Here is a 20,921-nt window from a genome sequence, read left to right as displayed (position 1 = left end):
AAGAGTATGCCTGGTGCCTTTATTGCTAGTTGTTAAATATACCTTCACACTTTATTTACATTACCCTGAAATAAGTAGTGCAGTATTTGATGCTCACATTCATAATCTTAATAATCGGTAAGAATTAAAGACCACAAAACGTTCTGTGGGTAAAATGAAACAATGTCTCACCACCAATTTCCCTTTGAAGTAAAGACGGTCTGAGCTTTTGACAACCTGGAAGATCAAGTTCTTACTGAATTGTTTGGCTGTAACCACATAATAAGGATTGTTCCCACCAAAGCATTTTTTCTCCAGCTGTGAGGACTTAATTATACATGCTCTGCTGTCCTGCCCTTCTCTTTGCCCTGACATTGCTCTAAATATGTTTGGCAGACACACTGGTGGAGCTTGCTTCTACGCTTTTTTGAAAAAAAAATAAATAAAAAAATTTAGAAAAAAATACAAATAAAAATCTATAGTTGTTTGATTGCCTTTGCTGATAGTCCCCTGGTTCTTTTATGCTCTTCCACAGATCTGTTGGAAACGGAGGGGGCTGTGTCGTCACCCATGCTCCCCAGGAAAGAGCGCCCCCTCCTGGACAGCAACCTGAATGAGGACGATCGCTTGCTGCCCAAGGACAAGGACAAGACGCGTGGCTTTCTCAGCCTCATCAAGAAAAAGAAAAAGAGTGCGCCAACTCCTCCCACACGCAGCTCCTCTTTTAAAGGAGACTGCCTCTCTGACAGGAGGTGCGTTACTCAAGATCCTCGAGACAGTGACATCTTTAACAACGGGGCATCATTGGGCATTAATGACGCCACACATGGCCTCCACAGTACGAATAATAATGGAGCAGCAGGTATAACTAATGGGGCTCCTACCTACCCAGTACCTTTTTGCCCTAGAAAGAAGTTACCTCTTGTAGTGACTAGCCCAGGTGGAAAGGGAGCAACAACTCCACCTAGTGAGGAGGAACCCTTTTCTAACTCTAGGTTTTTCTGGCCCATGCCCACTGGCTCAGATGGCACAGAATGTAAGTCTGTCACACTGCCGCGAGATCTGAGCCATCGCCGCTTCGACACAGGCACCGTCGGGGGCAAGCCAGCTCTGCCACGAAAGCAGCAGAAAGGAGAGAATGCGCCACGGATGGGCACCCTGACTCCCCCACCACGCCTGAATACATCTCCAGATATTTCATCCACCTTCTTAGGCAGAGATAATGATCTCAGTCCTGGTTCCAGTCCCAAGGCTTTGACACCTAAGGTGGTGAAGAGACCCAGTGTGTCAGGGCCAGAAAGCTCCAAGACCAGCGCTCTGCATGCCGAGCTTCTGAAGCCCAATGTGTTCCCTCCTATGGGGGCAGCTGGAGAAGAATGCAGGGCTCGCAGAAACAAGCACACAGAGTTCTCCTCCAGCAGGGATCGAGTAAAAATACAGAAACCCAAGCCAGCCCCACCTCCACCACCCACTAATGCAAAAACGGGCAAGGTCTCCCGCAGCCCCACTCAAGAGCTCCCCTCCCCGACTGCTTCAGAAATCAAAGCTAAGTGCCTCCCTTCCATCTCAGATCCCCACCACACAGCCACTCCCAGTGACCAAGCCCGCTTACCCCTGAGTGAGGCCTCCAAGAAGCTGCCCTTGGGCTCCACCTCTAAACCTCAACCGTTAAAGACCTCCGCCTCTTCCACTTCAGTAACCAGCTCCCCCTCCAGCCAGAGCCTTGGAGGTTTGTCTTCTCCCCTCACCTCCCCCAGCGATCCAAATTCACCTACTGCATTCACCCCTCTAGCGAAAACCCGATCCTCCCTCCGCAAGACTGCACCCCGCCAGGCCTCCGAGCGCACTCCAAACTCAGCCGTGACACGCGAAATGGTGCTGGAGGGCACCGAGCTGCTCCGCGCCGCCATTTCCCGCAACTCCGAGCAAACGGGTAGCCACAGCGCCGTGCTGGAGGCCGGCAAGAACCTGTCAAAGTACTGCGTGAGCTATGTTGACTCCATTCAGCAGATGAGGAACAAGTTTGCCTTTCGCGAGGCCATCAACAAGCTTGAGAGCAGCTTGCGAGAGCTTCAGATCTGCCCCAATGCCACGGGGGGCTCGAGTGCACAGCAGGACTTCAGCAAGCTGCTGTCCTCCGTCAAAGAGATCAGTGACATTGTTCAGAGGTAGCGCCTAGAATGTGACACTATCAGACATAAAAATGATAACATTTTATGTTACACTACCCTTCCCCCCCCCCTCCATGCATGTGGGCCAACTGTTACCCAGGCCCAGCTCATGCTGGAGAGCAGCAGAGGTGTAGGTTCACACATACTCTAGTATGTTCTGAAACACTTAAGCCTGTGGTTACTCCGGACTGAATCAAAGAAAGCTTTATGTAGATGCCATCAGACAGTCTGTAACATTGAAAAGCCTTAACTATGAATAAACACTGTCATTTGGCCTTCACATGAGGCGAGGGGCCAAATCTTTCATCAACGTAACCTTTCATGGTTGATTTTTCTTTTTGAAATGATCATGTCTTATGTTTTTGGTTTCTTCCCTTTATCACTGACTCGAGTATTAAAAGAAAAGACCTGTGATAATTGTTTCCATCACTGTTAGTGTTTCATTTTTTTTAATCATTAATGCTGACAACAGTGAACAAAAACAAAAATGCTTAACCTCATCTTGTAGTTTGCCTTTGTAACACAAATGCCATTTTTAAATGTAAGCGTTAAGGAACTTCTCTTCTCACAGTGTTGGTAAGACTGTGTTTTGTCCCACATGCCCCTACATTTTCTTGTTTTTTTTTTAATGCCATCAATGTCTGGTTGTGTGCTGAGTGATGGAATTGTGTCAGTGTTTTTGTATGAATGCTCTTCTGCAGTATTTGCAACCACGTGCCATAATGTTATAATGGGAGCAAGCAAATGAGGCAGGATGAGCCTCTAGCCTTCACAGTTCTGCTTTTCTGCACACACTTGGGTAACAATTAGTGCCTTAAACACTTACCGGCAGAGCTGTTCTTACTCTTGACACTTTACAAGTGCAGAAACATGCTTTTATCAAGTGGTTGAGAATGACTGTTTTTAGGCGTGTTTCTTGGATTTCCATGTCTGCCATACCAAAAAAAACCTTTTTTTCCAGTCTATACTGGGAGAGGGACCAGGGTTCTCAGTGGATCTGTTGATTTGCATTGTCCTTAGACTGGACTTCTTTTTACTAAACAAGTTTGATTCAACTTTCACTACATGTCATAAAAGCCATCAGTAGCAGACTGGCCCTGCAGCAGCACGCTGTCTGATCTGTTAGGAGGGGGTAACAGACTGAAACAGCGTTTCCGACTCTGACGGGCCTTCCTCGCGTGTTCGAATGGTCTGAATGCTGTTTTGAGGCCTTTTCACCCCAGAGGAAAAAGAAAATCCTGGGGGAAACACTGGACTGAAATGTTTATGGATCTGTCACTTGCTGTGCTACAAAATGATGTGAGGAGGTGACCAATACCGACTGAAAGAACTCGTCAGATTTCACTTTCACCACATGTTCTTTCCTCACCTGCATCTCTCGCACAGTGTCAGTATTTGTGTTGTCGTGTCATCCCCGTGTGCCCCGTCTGACTGCGATGCCTGAGGACAAAAATCAACTGCTAGTTGCCTTGACTTCAACATGGTACTGTCAGTGTTGGCTTCTTTAAAAAAACAAACAAAAAAAAACACCAAAAAACTTCCTGTACCAACCATACCACTACTCGAATTTTGTGTCTAAGCCTCCTCGCCAATTTTGTACACAAACTTTCACTTGTAAATGTCGTCCCCCCTTCTCCCCTTGGTGCAATTTTCGTTGCAATAAAAAAAACAAAGCAGTTGTGCTACTTGAAATACATTTTGTGTATGGCTTATTTGGTCATTTTGGCTGTGAAGTGAAAGAAATGATCTTTCAGAAACCATTTGACTTTTCTCTCCCACCTAAAATGGTTAGAGTATGATAACATCTAGGTAGAGCTTTTTCTTGTCACTGCAAAATTTCAGACAGTGTCTTGTGCTAACACGATATCTCCAGCACAAACTGGAACGGTGTGATGCTCATTGCTTGTAGTAGACAGGATATTAAAAGTGCTCTTCTCATTTGCAGCCACAGATTTAAAAAAAAAAAAAAAGGACACAGCAACAGGTTATGTATAATTTATTTTTTTCTGTCTAGAGTATTTTTTTCATTAAAATCAAAATGTCAACATTTTAAAATCATATACACGCAAGAGAACGCATTTAAATGTTAGCACAGCTCCTTAAAAATTTATACATATGTACGTTTCTTTTTGTACTTAGACAAAAGCAGGAAGTGGTCACTCAAACTGCAGAACAGGTGGGGGACACAGGAAAAAAAAAAAAAAATAAAAGACCCGGCCGGCCCACTTCCCACGATAACAAAGCAATCCCCCACTCCCCAAAAGAGTTAAGGGAGCGATGAAGGGGTGGAAAAAGAAAAACAGAATATAAACAGAGTGCCCCACTCTCCGCTCCGTTACAGATATAAGAATCAAGGCAGACAGAAATAGTTTGCGCATCATCTCAATCCGCTTCCTCACCCCTCAACCAATCGGCAGGTTCAGTAGTGTGCAGACGGGGTGATGGGGGAGGGTGTCTAGTTATCTGTCCTTTACATACATTTATTAATAGAAACTATGTTACAGAATTTTTCCCCAAGCATGAATTACAGGCAACCCACTAGCACACCAACTGTACAGAAATTGGCAGAGCGACCAAATAAATTTCTAAATTCAAAGTACAGTAGCGAGGTCATCACCAGTAGTTAAGAAGCAATATATACAGCTGTCCAATCGGGGAAACACTATGGTACAAATATTCGTACTTGAAAAGGGAGACAGATTTTTTTTTTTTCTTTTGTCATGTTTCGGGGGGCACACTGCTTGGTGTCGCTTTATAGGAGGCAGAAGAAATGGGCTCTTTAGTGCGGCTTTGCTGATTATACAGGAGGGACGAGTATATTTTTACACTTAAACAGTCGGGACTTTGCTCCTAATACTTGGCCATTTAAGATACTGTGACCGTGCCAACTACCTCAAGTACTTCAGTTATTTCAGTAAAATGTGACAATGAATCTAAAAGAGCTGATTTATTGAATCGAATTGAATTCAGAGAGCAGTGTGAAGAGCAAGTGCAGCAAAACAAAGATTCCAGAGTAATAACATTAATAATAATAAGGCAACAAACAATGACAAAGAAAATGCTGGTAAAGACAATCTTGTTATACGTGACGTGAGGGAGAGTTTGGGTGTGAAATGGGAGATGAAGAAGAGCTGGTGCAAAATAAAAAAATCTTTGTGTGACAAAAACAAACAAAAAAGTCACAGGGTGGCTGTTGTTGTTAAAGTGTCATTTTAGCTCAGTCTATACAAACACAGACAAGCTGGAAAACACCCAATATTCCATGTAATAACTCAGTGGAGAGGCCCGGGGAATAATCCACAAAGAATTTCTGGGTAATTCCTAGTTTTCTAGACCCCCCCCCCTTCTTTGTGAGAATATCAGCATTGCCACATCTGGCAAAGGACTGCGCCAAAGCAGAATTTAAAAGACACAGGCAGGTTTGAATCGAGACCGCTGGAAAAAGCTCCCTCAACTACACATTCCTCGACGCGTGCTTAAGAGCGTCTACCCGTGTGGCTGCTTGATACATGACTTCATCACCATTGCGTTCTGCTCCCAAGCAAATAAGCACAAGTGAGATATCACATTTGCGTGTGCTGATAAAATACAGGAAATGTAACCCATGCAGGGGAGGCGGACTCTGGGAATATAATTTAGTTCCAACTGATTGGTGGTGGATGAAACTTAACGCAGTGTTTACATTTCGCATATAGCTATAAAATCCAACATAAAAAAACAGTCTTGCTTTATCATTATCGTATGAACATTACATCTATCTAAAGTGTCAGTGACCTGTGTAATGTGTGGTGGATTCTATGATACTATGATGGAGGGAACTAGGCTGAATGGTGTGAGAGGTTTGTGGGGGGGTGGAAGAAGAAGAGTTATCGGATGACAATACACTGATCGAGATTAAAGAGGAGGAGGAAGAGGAGGAGAAGGGGGAGATGTAGTCCACAAAGCCCAGCTCAGCCTGGCCCAAGTCGATATTCACCCCCCTCTGTTCCTTCCCTCCGCAGCCCTGCTCTCACGCAGCACCTGGTGCAGTGGGATGGGGTGTGAATGCAGGGAGGTGGTGGATGGAATGGAGGGGATTGGCAGGACAGGAAAGGGGGTGGGACAGACAGACAGTGGGAGAAATGGGGCAAAGGGGCTTTTTGCTTGGTCATTAGCAGCCGCAGCCTTCCCTCTGGGGCTGTGGTTCGTTTACTATCCGGCCGCCCTGAGGGGCCGAGGGCTTATGCTGAACCCCCGACTCGGCAGCATTCAGGTCCAGGCTGCCATCTTGGATATTCTGGTAGATCTTCTTAGCAGCTTCCAGGAAGGCATCCTCAACGTTTTCACCTCTGAAAACAGACAGGGCATACACACAAATGTGAGCTACACAGAAGACTGCTGATCGGATCTTGTTCTGCAGGAACTGGAAAGCTGAAGTTGTGCAGACTTACGTTTTTGCGCTGGCTTCCAAGAACAACAAACCTGTTCAACATAAAACAGACACAATGACTGAGTCACTAAAACACAGCGCCAAGTGTGCATACCTCAAATACCAAGTCATCATTCACCCCCTCTTTTAATTAATATTGCTCCATTTCTCCTAGAATTTACTGTCCCACCAAAGTAAACAGAAAGATGTTAATCTTGGCTTCGCCCCCCCCCCTTTTTTTTTTTTTTTTTTTTTTTTTTTAAAATAGAGTTCAAATCAAAACCATCTTAGAGACAGATCACAAAAAACTCATTTTAGTGTCAATGTTTGTGGACATTTTGTTAAGAATCCTGTGAATATTATCCTGTTGAAAGTTATTCTTAGACAGATGTAAATTCAAATTCAAATTCAAATTCAAATGGATAGAATTGCCTCCCACTGAAACCCTTTTCCACCTTAACCTCCCAGCATGCACCGGTTGACGTCTCGCTCACCGTTCTCCTCGGCAAACTGCTTCGCTTCCTCATACGTAACATCCCTCTGGGCCTCCAAGTCGGCTTTATTTCCTATGAGAATGATCACCTAATGATAAACACAAGGGAAGAGAGTGTGAGACGATCCCCTGGACACTTTGTCTGGGAGAAATTTGCTGTCTAATCCTTTGAGAGATAATAAAGCCAAGGGCAATCCAGGAAGACTCCACTACGTTGCTGAGCTAATTTTAAGATATTGATTGAGAGAACGTGTGCTCAACAGGATCCTTAGCAACTGCGATGTAATTAGAGATTTACTGAACTTCTTTCTAAAAGAGTGACAAAATGACTAAACCAAAACTGCTGCACACCACCTTTTACGTGCCAATTTCTTTTGCTTTTACTGCAGAATTGTTCAGCACTAGGGCTAATACCGGCATTGTTAGGCAATGATAAGAAAATGAAATATCGCGATAGAATATGGCTAGAATGCACATGCGCAGTGCCTTTGTTTTCATACGCACGTGGGAGGGAAAAGCGGATCGTTAAATGAAACAGCTGAACCACAATTGGTTTGTAAAAATGCTGCAACTTCAGTGGTTATGAACTAGTTTGGCTTTCGTCCGTCAGATACACACCAAAGCACAATTTTTGGTGGAGCATGCTAGCGGGCCGTCGTTATTACCGTGTTTTTCGGAAAACAAGGCACACTTAAAACCAATCCGTTGATTTTCTGAAAAATCGGCAGTGCCCCTTATAATCCAGTGCACCTTATGTATGAATTCTGGTTGTGCTTACTGACCTCGAACCAATTTTATGTGGTACACGGCGCTCAACAATCTGTCAAAAAATGTTTTAGTATGACTTTCATAAGCTACGAAGCCGCACCGCTTGATGGATTGTCTGAGCATTAAGGCTATCGTAGGCAGGAGCCTCGCCGAGTGATACGTACGGTGCTTCAACATAATATTACCGTACTGTGTGTGTATAACTTTAAGTGAAAATACATTGATGGGGGTTTTTTTGCACTAATAAAGTTGTGGAGTTGTAAAGTATTTTGTCTCGCGTCAATTATATCGTCTAAAACCAAGGCAGGCAGATGTTGGGAGTTGGGGCAGATGCTGTGACAACACCAACAGTGCCACCACTTTGCCAATTTTAAATACTTCAGCACAAACAGCAGTTCTATTTCACAGCTCAGCATAGTTTTGGCTTTTGCTTTTGGAAGATGTACAGTCATCACTGCCCACAGTGCTATGTGCACTGAACACTCATTTGTGATTTGACGCTCTCCTCTCTGGTATGCATGCAAACAAGATCAGAAACCACCTGTCAGTGGAGTCAGATCTGCCCGTTTCACAACATTAACACAAGTTTAGAAGAATCCTCATCTTTACAGCTCAGATGAAACACATTTAACCTATTAGACTGATCAAAATTATTCTAATCTGTTATAAATATATTAAGGATAGCTGTATATACTGTTTAGGGACATGAAAACAAATTCTTTGATTTCTTTCCCTCAACCTGAGGCCTTTTCTGTGAAGCACATTCTGTTTCATAGTAAAGGCCTCAGGTTTATCTCCAGTCTTTTTAGTGTTTAGAAGTGGGGTCACTTCCCAGGATACATCACCATGGTAACTTATGCTGAAGTTTATATTAGATAAGAGATCAACTTGTACAGAAATCAGCGCCCGCTCACCAATCAGTCCTCTGAAAAAAAAAATACATTATAATTCCTAGAAGATCCGGTGGATCTTTGTAAGAAAGTGGGGTTTTGGGTTGTTTTTTTTTCTTAGGGACCGTCTAAAGATTTTGTCTCTTTGTGACAAGCATCAAAATAAATAAAAAAATAAAAATAAAAAATGGATGGCTGCAAGCAATGTTACACATGCAAGAAACTCTTAAATTATTATTTTTTTTAAAACATGTATTAGTATAGCAATATTACCCCTAACCCTTTAACTTGTTGATTGCATATAAAATTAATTATGAATAATAATTATTAGTGATTTATAGGATTTTATTTCTTCTTTACTTGCCATCTTCTTTCACACTGGCTCTAAAAGAAGAGCCTAGTCACACTGAATTTAATTATAAATACTGTCAGATGTTGCGATGAGTTAAAGATGGGGGATTACTCAAATGTATGTAACTAAAAAATTTTGGGGGGCATGCTCTACATAACTTTAAAAAAAGTTATGTAGCACACTGTGTAGCACACTGTCACTAACTGCAGTGCTGTATGGCACTTTAATACTCCTATTCATACTGTATTCTTTCACACACTGGCTGCAGAAGCTCTGCTCAGAACATTGAGCATCATGTGTTTAACTTCTTCAGATTTATCTAACATTACAGTTTGCTCTCTGTTAGTAAAATAATTCAGCCCTGATACCAGTAAACCTCTGTGTTTGTGACTGATCACATGCTGCCAACACTGCCTCTATGTTTGTGTTCACAACTAAACTAGGTAAAAGTCTGTTGACTTTAAGTTGATAACCACCTTTGTGTAAATGTTTAGCAGGATTAATAATATTGGTGTAGCTTGATAAAGAGAAGCTAGGCCTGGGTATGTTGGATTCACTTCATAGTAAAAGTCCCAGATTTAACAACTTCAAAGTGTTCAGATTCTGTTAAAGTGGACTGTGCCAGAAAGAAACCAAAAACTTAATACTGTTCATATTAGCTTAGTAAAGTTTACTTGTACTCGTCATTAAAATGAGCAGTGGATAACACAGCTCCATACAAAGCCTGTGTATAGTTGTGACTGGATATACAGAAACATCCCTTTTTGCTTTCTGCCATCTAAAATGTGAACAGGAAGTGTCATGTTGCACAAACACACTTCCCTGATGGAACACAGACCTCTGAGAGTGAGAGCAGGAAGGTTTAGAGCTAATCATATTTACCAAGAAAAACCTATTTAAGAAATGGACAGGGCTGAGTGGCTCCAAAAAGACTAACAGGAGGATGACAAAAGGGATAAACAGCATAGCCACAACTTAAAGCAATTAAAAGAAGAGAAATCAATGCAGAAAGAGAGTGCAGAGACGAGGCTGTGGAGACACGTGTGCAGCTTAAGACAATCATTAATTTCAGTGCGTGTACTCACAGTATTGGGGTTGGTGAGGTTTCTGGCATCAGTCAGCCAGCTGCTGAGATGGTTGTACGTGCTTCTCCTGTTTGACATCAGAGGGACAGAGGTTACTATGACGACAAGCAAAGACATAACATCCTGCCATCTCTGAGGATGGATTTGAAAAGAGGCAGCAGCTGCCATATAATACAGGCAACAATAACCATGGAGGAAATCATCTGGGAGTTATGGATACATCTGGAAGTGATACTGCTTTCTCCAGATCATAAGTATGAACTTTATTTATATCAACAGCTTCCTGTGCCTGACGATGCAGCTACCAACTCCAATGCCACATTATCCAAGTTACAGCCTCATTTCCATTTTCCAATAAATGAACCAGTCCTCAAAATTTTATTTTGAGCCATCAAGTTAACAAATTCAGACGGTCTGAAGTCTGCTGAGCAGCTCAGGGTAACTCAGTCAAAGTAACTCTTTTTGGCTGTGATTAGTTGGACTGATAAGTATATAAACTAAACTTTGCCTTCAAAAGGGAAGTGATCACTTTGTTACAGAGTAATTACAAAGAAAAACATGTCTTCATATGGTAAATGGACTGGTTCTGATATAGCAGTTTTTGACTCTGAGCACTCTGAGCACATTATACAACGCTCCTAATTCACCCATTTACACCTATTCATGTAATAATCAATGCATCCATCTGAGCTGGATATTGCACACCAAAGGATATTTGCCTTGCAGCAGTGATCAAACCACCAACATTCAGATTAGCAGATGACCTGCTCTACCTCCTGAGCTAGAGCCACCCCATATAGGGACAATGAGTTTATTCAACAGCATAACACAGTGAACTGAACAGTGCTTAAAGTACTGAGCAGAAAAAAGGGGAAAGTGCAGGAAAGCTCAAATATAATGAGTCCCTATGAACACACAGGGTCTCTGGAGGTTAAAAGAAATAATTTGAATGTTACTTATCCAACACAACCTACTGTCTACACTGGTGTGGCCCATGTTAATAACAAATGTATACATAAAAACAGAAGAATGCAAATGAAAGCCACATCTTTTCATTAAAGGATATGGTTATAGTTAGGTGTATAGTCACAGCAACCATAGATGACAGAGAAAACACTGCGTTGGCACTCATTTAGCCCTAGAGGCCATACTGGAGGTGGTTGCAGTTTGGACAGACATTCCACATGTTCAGCTGTGTTTGCTTGGCATACCACTGATACCATCTAACAGTTTGGGTAAGAAGGTCAGTCGCATGCAGTAACACAAACTATTCATATTTGTTAAGGAGTAGGTGTGCTGGGCTGAACGGTGCGGTTGTCAGATGTTCATGCTTTCCTTTAACTTCCTCTTTCTGCACAATGCACTACATGGCTATTGTGTACACTAGGGCTGCACGATTTTGCATAAAATGAGAATCACGATTTTTTTGCTTAGAATTGAGATCACGATTCTCTCACCATTTTCTTTTCCAGTATAAATATTTATTGCACTTATTAACTGCACATCAACTTCGTAACAGTTGAGACTGAACATAAAAACAATAAACATAAAAACAACAAATGTTTCACATTTTGTCGTTGCCGCAAAATGTACTGCTCGAAATTCCATCTCCACCGTTGCTCGACACTGCGTGTATAGAGCAGGTAGTGCAACAATAGAAAAATAGTTGCGGGACGGCACTGTGTAGCGTTTGTCTAGGGTGTTGATCATTTTCCTAAATCCCTCGTTTTGCACAGTGTTGATGGGAGCCATAAATTTGGTCAGGTGATAAGTAATAGCCTCCGTAATTTCTTTGTGCCTGCGGGAGTTTGACGGGTATAGGGGAGTGCTGTATAAGGTTCCCGTTATTGATGTTTGGGTGGTTGACCGGGACGGATTTTCTCCAGTCACTTTCTCGTCATCCCTGACGTGCTCTCCGTTGTTTTTTTCCCTGCCAATTTTAGCAGCCAGCTTCTGTATCACGTGGTATAAGGCTCCGCCCTTGTCATTTGTTGAGCAGGAAGAGTGAGCGCTTGTTTTCATGCAGATTACGTCCCGGATCAAAATGCGGTACAATCGTCGTCTTCTCTTGTTTTTTAAAAAAAAAAAAAAATCGTTGTCATTTGGAAATGAGATCGCACATAAGTATGAATTGAGATCGCGATTTTCTAATGATTAATCGTGCAGCTCTAGTGTACACTGTCAAAGCTTCTGTGTTAAGCGGTAACCATGACTGCATCAATACATAACAAGCACGCTCTACCTGGTGATGTCGTAGACCATAAGCGCCCCTGCGGCCCCGCGGTAGTAGGAGCGGGTGACGGCCCTGAAGCGCTCCTGTCCTGCTGTGTCCCAGATCTGGAGCTTGATCTTCTGCCCGCTTACTTCGATTATCCTCGTACCAAACTCCACGCCAATAGTATGAGGGCAGTCAGCCATGACTGGGGAGAATAAGTATGTCAATGAATTCTACTGTTGCCCTTACTAATGTTTTTGTATTTCAAGTCTTTCTTCTGTCATCCGTTTTGTGAACTTTAACAAAACACGTGCCTAGTTTGAACTTAAAATTACGCAGTAACAAACATTATTCAATATGTATAGGTCACACATAGCCAACTTGTTTCTACTGTACGGCAGCAGCAGTTGCATCAATAATTAATCGCAGTCTTTAAAGTCATCACTTTGTCTAAACTGCAAACACTCTTGATGTATCAATTTGTTTGAAACTGCCACTGAAACCCTCTTCTACATCACTCCAGTGTGTGTATGCATGTGTGCACTGGTGTATGGGTGCAGGCAGGATGCAATTGTGGACAAGTGAATGAGTAACACAGCATCTGGCTTGTTAATAGTAGCACTAAACAACTGAGCTGAATGGTAATGGGAGGCTGCAGCTGGCTCATACACAGAAGAAGAGACTCTCACTGTTGAGCTCACACTCCACATCTATGCTGCTGACTTCCGCTGGTGTATAAAAGAAATCCAAAGAGATTTAGGCACTCCAGTTAAACCTGGCAAATCTCACATGCACTGGGGCACACGCAGAGATGAAAAGGAGTCAAAAGAAGAAAAAAAAAAAAAAAAAAAAGGGGGGGGGGGGGGGGGGGGAAGCAGGGCAGCACTTACATTTCTTTTCTGTGAACTGGTGAAGCAAACATGACTTCCCTACCCCCATGTCCCCTGTGGAGAGAAACTCAGGTCAACCAAGGAAATAACAGAAGAACAACAACAGTTCTCTATTCAAGCCTGAAGTGTTGCCCCCATGCATGATGCAGCAGACCCTCAGTGACAGTCAGCAACTACACTTAAAATTTCATGTGGACTTAATGAGAGAGACAGACGGGGATAGATGCACTTGAGTGTATGTGGTCCTGCAGATTTTGACAGTAAATGTTTTTTATTGTCGAAAAACATTTTCTCACTAATGGTACATCTATATTATGCTTTGATTAAGTCTGAAGTACTTTTGCACTTCAAAATACCCCCAATAAATTTGCTGTGAACAATATCATACACCTAAGTCATATAAAACTTACTAAAATTACTTCTTAATTTCCAGCTGCGCGTCATGTAGCTGGAGTCGAGTGTTTTAACCGATGCATGAAACTATACATTTTTAGACATAAGTTGTAAAGGCCGCCGTTTTCTTTGTGAGTATTTATTACACGGCGTGCTGCGGGGAAAAGCCTGTTCTAACGTTTGAGTCTAAGGTTTATTTTTTAGCACCTGGCGGCTCTTTTTTAATTCTCATCCATAAATAATCTGCTCTTTCACGTGATTCAGTTTATTTTGAAAAGTCTCAACAGGATCTTGAGCTTTATTGTGAAAGGTGTATGTGGAACAAGCGGACACACGATGCTGTTACCGTCGTTGTTGCTAACCACAACGCATAAAAACAGGCGCTTGTCCGTCCGTAGTGTGGTTATATAAAATATAAGAGAAAGAGAGAACTTTAAGAAATTAATATAGCCACAACAGTGACCATCAAAACAATGAAAAAATATTGACGTACACAGTTTATTTTGCGACACCACGAAACAAACGATAGCGTAAAATGAAACGATAGACGTTTTTATATAGTCATCCGATATATATCGTTATATCGAACAGCCCTATGCCAGAACACCCCCTTGTTAGAAGTACTCAGTTATGTTACCTTGAAAAATGGACTAATATGACATACGCTGGACCCACTCAAAGCCACCATGTAATGGAAGTACAATAAATGTGCAGTTTGTGAGAAGTGCCATCAATATTGGTCACTAGGGAGCCTCCAAACTGCTGGCAATTGGTACTGATCACTTACCAATAATGATGTATTTGAAAATGTAGGAGTAGTTGTACGGTGCGGTGGCCATTTTGGCTCTGAAAGAGGAAAAACAGAAGAACAGTTTAGCCACTTAAACCTTTAACAGAGAAAAGCAACTTTTCCTTAAAAGAGGTCAATACGTGTAGATTATAATCATTTGACTTTTACAGTCAGTTTCCCTGAACACTTCCACTAATCTTCCACTCAGATCAGCAAGAAGTTTACTAATCTGGTAAGGTTTTGACTCCATATAAATAAACTGCACATGATGTAATGAATAAGAAAAGACAAAGACAATTAAGCATGGACAGCTCTTTCTCACACCTTCTGCACTTTATGCAAAAACAACACGATGTGTGGATATAAATAAAACAAGTCCTGTAGTAACAGTAATGGAGCCGCTTACTGTTTAATGACTGTGTTACAGGTGTGATTACTGATCTCCAGTAAAAGCTGTACAAATTCCAGCGAGTAGTTACAGGATTAGCATAGTCCTGAAGTGAAGGTTCAGACAGCTGAGAAGGCTGATTACATTCATGACCAAAAGGACTAACTACACAAAAGCTTCAAGAACACAAACAAATTTAACTCATCAGCAATTGAACATGGATTTTTTCAATGTTGTTTTTTGTTTCTAATATGAAGGGAAAAACCTGCCAAACACAATTTTGGCGCCAAGCATAAAAGGTACTGACCTTCCTCCAAAGTAAATTTACCAGAACTGTGATTTACATTAAATTGGTTTAGGTTCATTCAAAATACTTTAAATAATAAATGCTATAAATAATGCTTTGAATAAATTGTGTTTATCAAATGGACAAACATGACATGAAAATCCCTATACTCCAATTGTACATAAAGCAACCAGAGGGTACATTTCCATACATGAACTATCCAACAATACTTTTTACTAGATTGAGGGATATTAAACTAGCAGGTGATATGATTCAAATACTTTGCAAAAGTCTTGTACCACTGCTCATTTCCTTTATATTAACTTTCCAAGGAAGTTTCCAGTGTTTTTTTGTTTTTGTTTTTTTTTTTAAGTAGTGTTAAGCAGTAGTTCTGCAGGCTTTCTGAAGGTCTTTTAAAGTTTTTCTTTGGACACTTGCTGCCGAGACCTGGTCATGTTTGAGGCTTCATTATAGCCAGTGGTGTTGGTGATCTTGCCCAAATTGACGGAATTATGAATGCAGAAAAGTACTGTCACATTTAAAAAAAAAAAAAAAAAAAAAAAAAAAAAAAAAAATACGGTCTGCGCCAGTCTGCAACACCCTTACTACAGAAGATCACAAATATACTTCAGAGTACTCATGTCTACGACAACCTTTGAAGGGTGAGACCAGAGAGGTGATGGATCTTTTTTAACAGTGTTAGAGCTTTTCAGTTATTAGAAAGACTTTCAAGAAGGAATCCCATTACCTTCCTGTCTCAATCTCACTTCTGAGAAGGCTCTTTCAGACTTTCACTCCTTTCCATTAATCTGACAACGTCACACACGCACACACCTCTTAGCAGAAATGATGCAGAGAACTAAAGGTGTGGTCGTTTGATTCCACAGTTGCTGCTGACAGTGCTCATTTCCAACAGCGCAAAAGACCTGCTGCATGGGAGGCATAGCACTGAAGCAACGACTGATGCTTCAGTGTTCACAATCAAACCAGAATTACAACGATTATATTACAACTAGGTCCATTAATAGGCATTGTTAGGATCTATAAATACCAAATACTGATAACAGTAATTACCGCTTCTCAACACTACTCACCATATTGTGGTAAAATAAAGAAATACCAGCAGCTGGCTTACCAGTGATTTTTAAAATCTTAATTACTAGTAAGTATAGTAAGAAGGTATGAGAGTGTCAGTCTTTAATTTTTTTTTTTTTTTAAACAATCAATTTTGGTATAAAATTCCTTTAACACTAAGGCTAGGCAAGAAAAGAGAAAAAAAAAACAACAACCTTGCCATGCTATTTTTTTCTTTTCACCAGATTATATTCATGATTATTGATATCAACCACAATATAAATGAAATCACTGTTTTTCAAGCTTAATTTTAATTAATTTAGATGTAAACACTTTTTTTTGTCAAAACTTCAACAAATTCACTGTAGAATGTTATACGGGTGTCTGTGTGTGTGTGTGTGTGTGTGTGTGTGTGTGTGTGTGTGTGTGTGTGTGTGTGTGTGTGTGTGTGTGTGTGTGTGTGAGAGAGAATAATATTAAACAAACAAAAAAGGTAAGAGAAGTATAGTACTGCCTCTGAGGGGCAGCAAGACTCGTACATGGATCAGATGTGCGACTTGACCACAAATGTGATGTGGTCACCAAGCTGTGTCTCTACGCTCTGTGTGTGGTTGGCAAAGTGAGAACTGTTTATGCCCAGGGAGTTGGTGACAAGGGTCAATTACTTGAATCAGTTGGTTACATCTGAAAATTTCAACTGTGCTTACTGGCATCATGACTTTTACAATACAGGTTGGTTGTTGCATCACTGATGTCTGTGTTACTCTGTATTTTGTCGTAAGGCGTGGTATAGGAGAAAGTTCTGGGACTGTCGTCTTGTGCTGTGCAGGTAAATGGTCAACTGTGCACATGTCAAAACGATACTTGCCTTTGTAAAAACATGTTTTTGACACATTTTCCAGTGTATGCTACTTTTCTTTCTTGTCAAACTTTAAAAAGCCAAAAATAAATAGCCAACCTCCACACCACTGGACTCTTTGGACCCTCAAATATACATCCTATCCTATATCATATCCTCATCTTTTGGGCCTTGGGCCAAGTCTGTCAGGTTGTTATGTTCTATAACGCTATTACTCAAGTTTGAACATTTTGTGTTGTCATTTTGTCTCATCTCATTTACAAACCTAATGTACTGTTTGTGTACTTCTCATATGCTATTTGCATGAACCTAACGTGATGCGGCTGTTCCAACCACACAACTGGCTCAGCGCAGTGATATTCTCATTCTCACCTTTCGTGTTATCTGTCAAAACATGGATGGAATGAATTCTATACCGATCTCGTTTTTCTATGAAGGAAAATTATTTTGCGATAGTTACCTTTATTACTGCTGCACAGTATTAAATCGAGATGCTGCTGTACACGATTGAATTATTTACTACTCCTACAGCAGTCAAACTTAATCAAAAGAATAATCATTCAGCAGACAAATGATTTCTCTGTAACTTGCAAAGATAATCTGCCTTAAACCAGTGTCATTCTCACATGAAGTTCAAAGGAAACTATACTGCAGTCAGAGCAGTTCCTAGAAACCGAAATCACAGTGCCCGAGCACAACACAATGCTGGTTTTACGCACGTACTTCTACATCTGCAGATTGGTGACCAAATTTGATTGGTCAGCTTAATTTAAACCCAATCGTTAGAAATGCATGTAGCAAGAGAAAAAGTGGAAATAGAAAAAGCAAATAAATGGAAAAATACAGACAGCAAAAGAAGAAAAAAGTGCAAGAAACAGAATAAAAAAAAAATTGAGTACATGGTTGAAATAAAGACAAGACACTGCAGGCTACTTAACTGAGGTTGAATCAGATAAAGATATCAATTAAACTTTAGCTTTTATAACCGTAAAAACAATGTTGGGTCACAAACCCTCATGTTTACACATACTCATATTGACTCGAGCTTTGACTGAGGGAAAAAACTGGAAATGTGACAACTGAAAACAAGACAGAAATATAGGTGTACAAAGACAAATTAAAACTAGACAGCTAACAATGTAGTATTTGTACTTCCCTTAATTAATAAGAGCAAAAGTTCCTGAGTGTTATATTTTCAAGAGATGTAAACAACTCTTAGCGCTAGCAGTGCCTTTGTGACTGTGTTTCTGTGGGTGGTCCAAGAAAAGATTTGGCACAGTCTTCTGCAACTTGACCTGTGCTTTAGTGTTTAATCACACCACCAACAAGCAGCTAACTACAGCAAAAAAAATAATATATATATATATAAAAAATGTATGCATAAACTTGCTATTTATAAATGCCAGTATTCTATCCAGGTACCAGACTTGGGGTTGCTGCATAGAAGTAATAAATTACACAGTACCTTTTCATTCGCTCACTATTCACATAAGTGAAGAACCTTTGTAATGAAATTAACAATATAACTGTAACTGTAAAGTGATTACTGAATTTAGTACAATAACACATTATGTTACTACATTACCAAAAATGTAATCTGTAATCACTGGTGGATACCTACATTATTTCTACATTGTGGTGCATTATCGAGTCTGAAATCATCGTGAAAAATCACAAACACAGTAGACACAATGTATGTTTACATTTCATTAATCCCTACTGTGTGATTCATGTGGGTAAAGACAAAACATAACATTGCACTTATGCTCCACACCATGATTTAGTATAGGACCTTGAAGCTGTCACACCTCACTACCATCCTTTTAACTCCCAACATATTGTTTCACACACTCTTTTTCTAGGCTCTCTGCTGTCACATGACCCTCATGTGGTCTCTCTAGCTCCAAAGTGATGGCCTGTTGATTTTGCACAATCCCCAGAAAGAGCAAAAGTAAAATGTGACTTGGCTGTGACATTCGACTTCATTTTACACCCTTTTTTCCTTGCACCGCTACACATGGCATAGAAATAAACCCCATGAGTATCAGTCAAGGAGAAGGCGAGTCAAGACCATGTGACCAGACTGCAGCCTCAGCACTTCTCCTTTCCTGAAGCTTTCTCTAGAGAAACAGAGACACTGCCTTTCTTCCTCTCAACAGACATTCCTCATAGAGGCAAAGAGATGATGTGATTTCAGGAAATCATGACACATATAGTCACACTGTCTCCGTGATGTTCAGACCCACCACTCAAATCACGTGACTAAAAAGAACGCGATACCCCATAGCTATTATATACACTCTTGAAGGACGCTACCGCGATACAAAAATGAGTGACGTGTTTACATGCTTACAGTAAAACAAAAAACTAAATATTAAGTAACGCGGTAATAATTTAAGATAAAGTCCACTAACACACAGTGCACTAACACCAGAAACAGAAATGATGCAGCACTTTAAATGTCGACGAAGGCAAAGCTATCCAAATTTCGACCATACAAAAGTTACCATCGTTAACTTAATGACCAATTTTATTTATTTATTTATTTATTTTAAATCGTGTATGCGTGCTCTTTGGAAAAAGGACACCCAAATAAGAAGCTAATACACTACCGGCTAAGGGATTAGCATTGCAGTACAGGAAAAAAAAAATCGCTTTATTACAGTTATTCCTACACAAAAACAAGGAATTAGACGGGCCAGTCAAATCCATCGTCAAACCCGACTTGATATCGGAGGTTGACCCTTCAATATGGAACCCTAACGAAATGCCTGTTTCTTACCGACGGCCACTAGCTTAACGTTAGCTTGACAACCGGCAAAAATGACAGCGTCGCTATGACTAAATCTCTGAGATTAGATTCCATGCATGAAAAAAAAAAAAGAAAAAAAAAAAAAAAGAGTGCTGCTACGAAGCGGAAATGGATATAAAACCTGATACTGACTTGAACAGACATTTAGATGGCAAATTCAGATAAATATACGGCCTTAAATTGGATGTTTTGACAAACAAGTTTGCGTTAGCTAATCACTTGCTAGCTGACAGAGACGGATAACAACAAATCCCATAAATCAAAGCACATAAGCCACCTGCCCTCATCGCCACACAAACAGCTGATTTAAATGCATTATTGAGTAAAAACAGGTTCAGAAACGCAACCTGGCCTGAGCCCAATTTCATGAAAAATGCCTCAATACACTAAACTAACGAAAGCTAGCGACAGTTTTAGCAGGCTAGTTTGTCAGCTAATGGCAAACACGTAACGCGTTATCTTGTTATTTCAAGCAAACCAAGCCCTTTGTCGTAAACAGTAGCATTTTTTCCATAACCGTTTAATATGTGATGCCTCACAATATTGGACTTAGAACCCAACCTTGCATTAGTCATCTGTTAGCTACCATCGTTAGCTTTCCACCTAGCTGACTCCTGGAAAACACAAGAAAGCTTAACACTTCCAAGGGTTTCTTCGTTTAAATATCAGTTTCTCTACGTTTATTACACATTACACAGGCGTCTATGAGTGCAATCAAATACCCCCCTTCTTCTGTCCTTACCAGATATTAAGTCTTTTGCGCTTTGAGCTGTTCACAGGAGGTATGCAGGTTATCCTGGCTCAAGTATGATCTGTCTATCCAAGATGGCTGCTCACGGCACAGGGTTTCCTCCGCTCTATACAATGGGCTTCTGGGACAAAGAGCCTCGTATGCGGCGATTTGCAACTTATGCACTGCCTCCTCGAAGGTAATCACCTTCACAGGTGTATTCTTGCAAAGGTTACTACTCTCGTAAACTGCTTAACAGGGAGCAATCGTCATGTCACACTATGAAATAATCACTTTGGTGAAATCATGAGCCACTATAAGAGGGAAAGTTCAAAATT

At 40.9% G+C, this 20,921-nt stretch overlaps 2 protein-coding genes across 4 annotated transcripts in view; one reads left to right on the top strand and one right to left on the bottom strand.

The window, feature by feature from the left end:
* The window catches only part of abl1 (c-abl oncogene 1, non-receptor tyrosine kinase), a 34,028-nt gene extending 30,182 nt beyond the window's left edge, over positions 1 to 3,846 (top strand). For all 3 annotated transcript variants that reach the window (XM_040053221.1, XM_040053220.1, XM_040053223.1), the window contains one exon: positions 515 to 3,846. In XM_040053221.1, the coding sequence (XP_039909155.1) occupies positions 515 to 2,151 (1,637 nt within the window). In that variant the 3' untranslated portion in view covers positions 2,152 to 3,846. The remainder of the gene's footprint in view (positions 1 to 514) is intronic.
* Positions 3,847 to 4,129: 283 nt separating this feature from the next.
* Positions 4,130 to 20,728, bottom strand: rab14l (RAB14, member RAS oncogene family, like). The gene is made up of 8 exons (XM_040053225.1): positions 20,596 to 20,728; positions 14,432 to 14,490; positions 13,252 to 13,305; positions 12,389 to 12,566; positions 10,147 to 10,213; positions 7,053 to 7,140; positions 6,581 to 6,611; positions 4,130 to 6,478 (listed from the first exon to the last, which is right to left on the bottom strand). The coding sequence occupies exons 2-8, from the start codon at positions 14,481 to 14,483 to the stop codon at positions 6,301 to 6,303; spliced, it is 648 nt and encodes a 215-aa protein (XP_039909159.1). The 5' UTR covers positions 14,484 to 14,490; positions 20,596 to 20,728; the 3' UTR covers positions 4,130 to 6,300.
* Positions 20,729 to 20,921: the final 193 nt, after the last annotated feature.

Source organism: Simochromis diagramma, unplaced genomic scaffold (genome assembly GCF_900408965.1).
Source record: "Simochromis diagramma unplaced genomic scaffold, fSimDia1.1 OVJJ01000596.1, whole genome shotgun sequence".
NCBI lineage: Eukaryota > Metazoa > Chordata > Actinopteri > Cichliformes > Cichlidae > Simochromis > Simochromis diagramma.
Note: the sequence above shows the minus strand (reverse complement) of the source record. Positions and strands in the feature narration are given on the sequence as shown.

Coding starts and splice junctions, on each gene's coding strand:
- rab14l (XM_040053225.1), bottom strand. CDS start 14,483: ATGGCCACCGCACCGTACAACTACTCCTACATTTTCAAATACATCATT. Junction 10,214..12,388: donor ATGGTCTACGACATCACCAG/GTAGAGCGTGCT, acceptor GATGTCAAACAG/GAGAAGCACGTACAACCATC. Junction 6,479..6,580: donor TTGGAAGCCAGCGCAAAAAC/GTAAGTCTGCAC, acceptor GTCTGTTTTCAG/AGGTGAAAACGTTGAGGATG.